The 8,021-nt window shown below is 37.0% G+C and overlaps 1 protein-coding gene across 2 annotated transcripts in view; it reads right to left on the bottom strand.

The window, feature by feature from the left end:
• Nucleotides 1–5,808: 5,808 nt before the first annotated feature.
• The window catches only part of DECR1 (2,4-dienoyl-CoA reductase 1), a 44,555-nt gene continuing 42,342 nt past the window's right edge, over nt 5,809–8,021 (bottom strand). For both annotated transcript variants that reach the window (XM_081816229.1, XM_081816230.1), the window contains 3 exons: nt 6,580–6,726; nt 6,065–6,127; nt 5,809–5,962 (listed from right to left, as the gene is read on the bottom strand). In XM_081816229.1, coding sequence (XP_081672355.1) covers nt 5,903–5,962; nt 6,065–6,127; nt 6,580–6,726 — 270 coding nt within the window. In that variant the 3' untranslated portion in view covers nt 5,809–5,902. The remainder of the gene's footprint in view (nt 5,963–6,064; nt 6,128–6,579; nt 6,727–8,021) is intronic.

Here is an 8,021-nt window from a genome sequence, read left to right as displayed (position 1 = left end):
CTACATAATTAAATTTTAATGTAAAATTCATAGCACCCTGACTGTTGAATGTTATATCATCAATAATTTTGTGTAGTCTGTAAATTCTATATATTTCATATTGAGATCAGCATTCAAAATAGCTCTATTTCTATCTGCAAATAGTTTCAAATGAGTTTAAAATAACATCTTAAGAGAAATACTAATGTAATCATTTAACTTATTTAGCAAGGGAGATTCTAAAACACTCTTTTGACCTACATCCAAGTCAGTTTCATAGATTTGTAGCTAGAACATCCTGTGCTGGTTACACTTGACATGTAATAGGTGGTAATTTGATTCTTTGATTGTGAAGCAAAGAGCTAAGAGATATGTGTCTGTATGAAATTTATAAAGTTACCACCAAAGAGTTAATGGCTCTGGGTCAGTTTAAATGTCCCCAATTCTAGGGGCACCTGGGTGGCTCAGTTGGTTAAGCGACTGCCTTCGGCTCAGGTCATGATCCTGGAGTCCCGGGATCGAGTCCCGCATCAGGCTCCCTGCTCGGCGGGGAGTCTGCTTCTCCCTCTGACCCTCCTCCCTCTCATGCTCTTTGTATCCCATTCTCTCTGTCTCAAATAAATAAAATCTTTTAAAAAAATAAAATAAAAATAAAAAATAAATAAATGTCCCCAATTCTATAAATTCAGCACTACTTTTCTCAATTCATAGAAATCACAAAAAATAAAAATGAAGTATCTCTTTCCCCCAAGGATGAGCAGAAAAGAGACTTGCCAAAAAATAAAATTTATCAAATGATGTGTTAGATTGGCTTTGCTTCTAGTGTGTAGATGGAAGCACTGACCTTAGGTTGAATTTAACGAAGAATAAATAAAGAGGAAAATACTTTAATCTCTTGTATATTTGTTTCTTCCTCAAAAAGTCAGTTGACATGTATCGGTAATCAATCCAGGTGAAAATGTAAGATGCTCAAGTTATTATGGCCTAAGAAATCTAAATAAATGTCAATCTGCCTGATTAAGCGAATTATTGGATGCCTTAACAGGAGCCTCTGACATCAAGATTTACAAAGAAACCTCAAAAAAATCCAAGCATTGGGGAGTTCCTTGCCCAACTGACATGATCAAATAGTTCTTCGTGAAAGATTTTCTCCAAAGAAGTAGGAGGGATACACAGATTTTCTACATTCATCTGTTCATTACAGATGACATGCCTGTTCATTATGAAGTATACACCAAAATAAGAGGTTTGGCACTCTTAAAATTGTAGCACCAAGAAAGAAAGAAAAACAATAGCTACAGAAAGTCTGAGAGGAGTGTATCTGGGGGACTTCGTAGAGAGCCAATAATAATAATGGTCATGAATCCAGCACCTGGCCTATTATGGTGAACTTTATAACTCCCGAGCACTATCAGGGAAAGAAATTCTTACAACTCAGCTAAATCAGTCACACTTACCTTTAAGTGAAGGCCCGCCTCCTGGAGCAGAAAACAAAGAGTGGAAAATGAATCTGACAGGACAAATAGCTCATACATACCTACCTCATATCACAAGCAAAATTAATTGCAGGTATATTATCAATCCAAATGCAAAAGGTATGCAGACAACAACGTATTAGGATATCTCCCATCCCTCATGCATGGAAAGATTCCTTAACAACCAATTATAAAAAAAATAAAGAAAACAGATTGAAAAATTGGATTCCTTAACAACAACTTATGAAAAAATATGTTGGAAAAACTTAAGAACTCTAGTCCCCAAAAAGTCACTACTAAGAAAATGAAAAATCAAACATGAGAATGTGAGAAGATATGTGGGTTGGCGAAAAACCTCGGGAGTTTTCCAGGTGAAATCTGAAATTTTTCCCCATAGGCGGAGGGCAAGGAGAGACTGAAGAAAGAAGCAGGCCACTCCAAATTAGAGATACCAGATTAAGAAGCTAGGGAACTTACTTAGGAGGTTTGTCTTGGGCAGCCCCACAACTAAATGCCCACACCCGCCACCGGCATCTTAAAGCTTATATAGAGGCCTTAACTGGCTTCAGTCACGTGTATACCATCCAGGTGGTTTCAACTACGCATTGCTGTCTCCAGCTGCGTCCTTGAATACCGCTCCAGCTGGAAATGGAGGGCACGTGGAACCAACATTCCAAGGGTGGGGGAGGGGTGAGAAGCCTCTGATTCCCCAGGTGAAGCTCTCGGGTCAACCAGCGGTCATGTCGTCTTGATGACCTCCTCCAACAATTTGTAACACATAGAATTGACAAAGGTACATATCCAGAGATATACAAACATTACTCCAAAAATAAATTTTAAAAAGCATAACCCAATACATGTGTAAGAAAGTTGAACAGGCGGGGCGCGTGGGTGGCTCAGTCGTTAAGCATCTGCCTTCAGCTCAGGTCATGATCCCAGGGTCCTGGGATCGAGTCCCACATCGGGCTCCCTGCTCAGCGGGAAGCCTGCTTCTCCCTCTCCCACTCCCCCTGCTTGTGTTCCCTCTCTTGCTGTGTCTCTCTGTCAAATAAATAAAATCTTTAAATAAAAAAGAAAGTTGAGTAGGCATTTTACAAATAAAAAAGATCTCTAAATAGCCAAAATAAGTAAAAGCAATCAACTTTATTAGTACTCAGGAGAAATGCAAATTAAAACAAATGGGATACTGCCATGCACTCATCAGAAAGGTTAAAATTAAAGAGATATCGAATGCTAAGTATTGGTGAGGATGTGGCACAATGGAAATTCTTACTGCTGAGTGAAAAGTTAAATCGAGATAATTTTGGAAAGCACTTTGGCAGTATCTACCAAATTTGAATATATACACACACCTTATAACCCAGCAATTTCACTTTTAGGTTTTATCAACCTGACAGAGAAAGGTCTGTATTGTCATCAAAAAAAAAAAAAAAAAAAAGAATGTTTACAGTATCATTGTATTTGGCATAGCTGCAAACTAGAAACCCAAATATCTCCAATAGCAGAACTAATATATAAGTTGTGGTATATTCATGCAACGGAATGTTAAGTAGTGAGAATGCACATAAACAATTGGTACACAGGTAAAAACCAAAAACAGAAGAATACATAGTGTGTGATTCTACTTATATAAACAAAAGTAGCTTAGCTGTGGTGTTAGAAGTCAAGATAGTGACTAGTTTCATAGAAGGGAAGTCACAATGGGAGACAAGCAAGGCTTCTGGATTCCTAGTGGTTTTGTTTTTCAGCTGGGTGGTGGTTACACAAGTGTATTCATTTTGTGATAATTCATGAATTGTGTCCATTAAGAAGTCATACATCAAATAAAAAGTTTTAAAAAATTAATGGTGCGTGAGCAGGAATTTAGGGAAGCCTCTCTGAAGAAGCCAGCTCTCCAAAGATCAGGAAAAGCACATTCCTACAACAAAGAAGTAGCTAGTGCAAAGGTTCTAGGTCAAAAAACCCCAAGGAACAGAAAGAAAGCTGCCGTGGCAGAGCCTGGGTTCAGGGGAGAGCACGTTTGAGGCAGAGCAGGCAAGAGCTCCTCTGCAGCCAGGGTAAACTGAGATTTTATACTAAGCGTCATTTATTCTGTCTCCAAACAAGGATAATTTTACCTCACAGTTGAGAAATGTAAGGCTTCAGAAGAAAATTCAAGTTAAAGGGATTGAAGTTGAGAATGAATTTATGAAAGCCTAATAAACAGTTTTATGTCCAATAAACAAAATAATAAAATTGATCAAGAACAAAATAAATTTCTAAGCTTTTCCCCTTGAAGTCCTTTGCAATAGAGCTATATCTCATAAAGACCCTGTTATTGCCTCTTGGTTTTAAATTATGATCCCAAGAAATAGTCGAATTGGGAAGGAAACAACCTTGACTAATTGAGTGACCTTAGGCAAGTCAAAACTTCGCTGAGCTCTCAGTTTCCTCAATTATAAAATGAAGTGGTTAAGGCGTATCTTCTAAGGTTTCCCAGCTCTAAATTCTATTATTCAAAGTCACTTAAATTCTTGCTGCTTTAGTTTTTTGCACAAGAACAATATATTAACAACTGTTACTGCATGCCTGAAACATTTCCTGGAGGTGTTTTCATTTATTAATTGTAAGATTGGTGATATTGCTACCAACCGTCCTCACTTTAATTTACTGAGTACTAACTCTTCCATTAGGTATTGGAAGCAAGACCCTTCAAGAAGATACTAAGTAAAATGACAAAGTAACAATTCTTTTTTTTTTATTTTTTTTATTCTTATGCAAAGTAACAATTCTTAAGGTGAAACATTGATATGGTTATAGCCCCAAGGTATATCATTAAATATAGTGACTATTCATCAATAATGTCTCATTCAGACTTCCTAAAAACATTTCTTTCTTAGGAAGAAATTTCAATCAATTGATATGCTCATAATTTCTCTTTTCTAGCTTTCTCTTCCATGCTTACAAGTTTTTCTTCCTCATTCACCATTTGTAATAGAATATAACAATGAGTGGGCACCTGGGTGATGCAGTTGGTTAAGTGTCCCACTCTTGGTTTCAGCTCAGGTCCTGATCACAGGGTCCTAGGATCCACACTCAGCGAGGAAGTCTGCTAAAGTTTCTCTCTCCCTCTCTCCCTACCCCTCACCCTTGCTCTCTCTCTCCTAAATAAATAAATCTTTAAAAAAAATAAAAATACTAAAATATATATATATACAATAATGAAGCAAACACTAAGAGATGATTAATAGAAGAAAAATGTGTTTAAAAAGCCCAGTATGATTGAGAATGTCAAGGCCACTTATTGCAAACCTACAACATTACCTATTTATATACACAATTTAATGTAAATTATGTACACAATTAACTCTGAATGTAGTTAAGTGTTTCCATATGGGGCTCACAGCATATATAGTCAAACAGGAAAACTAGATTCCTTTGCAGATCTATTCAAAGGAGCTAAGATGGAAGTTGGTCCCCTCTCTTGGTAATTTGAGCAATGGAGACAGTCTAGTGAGCATGTTTATGAGTGATTCCTGTGAAGGCAAAATAGACCTTTTTTTTAATATAAGCTCAAAATTATAGCTATATACATTTGAGACTGTGGGTTTATTATTTGATTCTTGGGATGATAAAATAGTCAAACCAAATATGAAATGATATGAAATTATACACAAATATATTTTATAAGCTTGTTCAGTTTCTCTACCTAGAGAAATCTACTCCTCTTTTAAAGCTGAGATGGAATGAGATCTCCTAAGTGTCATTTTCTCTACACTCTGGAGACTGAATGAATTACTTCCTCCTTCACACTTTTACACTGCTGGAATAATATTTTTTATCACATTGCATCGCAAATAATTATTTATAGGTCTCTCTATCCTTCTAGATAATGTTTTAAAAAGGCAAAGGCTGTAGATGGTTCATGTTGTATCCTCAGTACCAAATAAAATGCCAGGCTATAAAATAGGCCCCGGCAAAAGTTTGTTTGAATTAATATTGAGCTCTCTAAAGAAGATAATTCACAAGTTCAGTGAAAAGGAAATATAATGGAAAGGCAGAGTCCATTAAATTTTCTGCATACCTTCTACTTCTTCTTTTTTTTTTTTTAGGCCCCATAACCATAGGCATGGTTTAATACATAACTCAATGCTACTTCCACAATTAAGATTCTCCTGATTTTTCCAGGTTATAATATCTGCTTCTTTCACTGCACTTCCAAGCATTTTACCTCTACCAAAGCCTTCTCTTACTTGCCTTTTTTTTTTTAATTCTTAAAAAAAATTTTGAAGGGAAAATATCCCATCCTACGTATCTCTTAATATACAATGTCTAACTACCACTGGCCTGGCACGTGATACATACTCAGTCCATGTTTGTTAATTAACAATTTATTAGACTTGAAAATAATTCAAAAGATCATAGATTGTATCATTTCCATTGTAACCAAGATGAAGGCCAGAGTGGTCTTAGGAGCCTTTTGTCTTCCTGATGAGTCCTTCCATTATGTCCCACTGCTCCTTGGTAACCTAACACAAACAGAAAAAGGCAATTTTATATGGTTCTTGCATATTTTTAAAGCTTGGTATCTTAGCTGCTAATATTATATTATATTCATAAAATGGTATTACCTTCCTCAGACTGTTGAATTCCCCTGAAATAAATACTTCCTCTCCACCATCAAATCTAATGACCTGGAAAACAAAAACAAAAACAAAAACAACTCTGAAACTAACTCCTTTTAAAAAGTTTCTGAACCATTAGCCATTTTCCCATCTTAATTGACTAGAACATCTCCTTGGCACTTTCAATCAAAACCCAAAGTCTGAAAAGAAAAGTCATGATTAAACCTAATCTGATTTACTCATTTTAGAATCCTCTTTCCCCCATCTCCACAATTTCAAATTCTACCCAATATTAAAGATCATCTGGCATGTCTACCAGAGTAATTGGCATTTGATAAAATTAATTTATCAATGAACAAATTCCATAGCCTAAACAATCTATATTAATATTTTTATATTATTTACAGCCTAAAAAATATTTTAAATCATATTTATATTCAATATTGTCAGGAATGGTTCCACAAAATGCCTTCTCACCCCAAATCCACCTCCCCAAAAAGTCAAGAGAAAACAATACTTACTGCCCCATTAATCCAAGAAGCATAATCACTACAAAGGAAAGCAGCAAGATTTGCAAGTTCTTCCACAGTTCCTAGCCGACCACAAGGAATTCTAGCAATCACTTCTTTCTCAAATGTTCCGGTTGGGTCAAGACGACTAAAGGCACCCTTAAAAATTAAGAAAATAGTTAGGTTGCACTAAAAAATTTTAAGAAACAAGTCTGCATAAAATGGAATATTACTATGGCAGCCTGTTCATACCTCAGGCCTTGTAAACAACAGAGAATTTTGCTAAATTCTTCCAGAGTCACTTCAGCTCAAAACAGGTCTTTTTACCTAATACTGACCTAAAAAATCACCAGAAAATATAACCTTTTTACCTTCATCTATAAAATGAGATCTGTCTTGGGCGCCTGGGTGGCTCAGTTGGTTAAGCAACTGCCTTCGGCTCAGGTCATGATCCTGGAGTCCTGGGATGGAGTCCCACATCGGGCTCCCTGCTCAGCAGGGAGTCTGCTTCTCCCTCTGAACCTCCCCCCTCTCATGCTCTCTCTATCTCATTCTCTCTCTCAAATAAATAAATAAAATCTTTAAAAATAAATAAATAAATAAATAAATAAATAAATAAATAAATAAAATGAGATCTGTCTTTAGCTACCTCACAAAATTGTTGTGAGCATTAAATGAGAAAATGTATATGATAGTACTCTGAAATCCGTACATGCTTAGTGTGGGGGATGCAGTGGTACTAATGTTGTTTGACTGAATAATCGCAGAAAAGTGACTCAAGTAGGAAACCTTTAAAAGGAAATTCCTTTTCTTCCTTCTTCTCAAAATAATTGGAAAGGAAGAAAACAAGTATGTAGGAATATTAAATTCAAGTAGATCCTTGAGAAAAAAAAAACCCAAAAAACCCTATAACTAAATTTGCCAACCAATGTCTGCCTTCTGTTAATGATGTGAAGGTGCAGACCAAGATGAAGTATGCATGTGCACTGATTTAAAAAGAGAGAAAGAAGAAGAAGAAGAAGAAAGAAGGAGAAGGAGGAGAAGGAGAAGGAGGAGAAGGAGAAGGAGGAGAAGGAGAAGGAGGAGAAGGAGAAGGAGGAGAAGGAGAAGGAGAAGAAGGAGAAGGAGGAGAAGGAGGAGGAGGAGGAGGGGAAGCGGAAGCGGAAGCGGAAGAAAGAAGAAGAAGAAGAAAGAAGAAGAAGAAGAAGAAGAAGGAGGAGGAAGGAGGAAGGAGGAGAAAGGAGGAAGGAGGAGGAAGGAGGAAGGAAGAAGGAAGAAGGAGGAGGAAGGAGGAAAGAAGAAGGAGGAGGAAGAAGGAAGAAGGAGGAGGAAGAAGGAAGAAGGAGGAAGAAGGAGGAAGGAGGAGGAAGAAGGAGGGAGGAGGAAAAAGAAGGAGGGAGGAGGAGGGAGGAGGAGGGAGGAGGAGGGAGGAGGAGGGAGGAGGAGGGAGGAGG

The sequence above is a fragment of the Leptonychotes weddellii genome, chromosome 4, assembly GCF_054177405.1.
Source record: "Leptonychotes weddellii isolate Sample4059 chromosome 4, ASM5417740v2, whole genome shotgun sequence".
NCBI classification, from domain to species: domain Eukaryota; kingdom Metazoa; phylum Chordata; class Mammalia; order Carnivora; family Phocidae; genus Leptonychotes; species Leptonychotes weddellii.
Note: the sequence above shows the minus strand (reverse complement) of the source record. Positions and strands in the feature narration are given on the sequence as shown.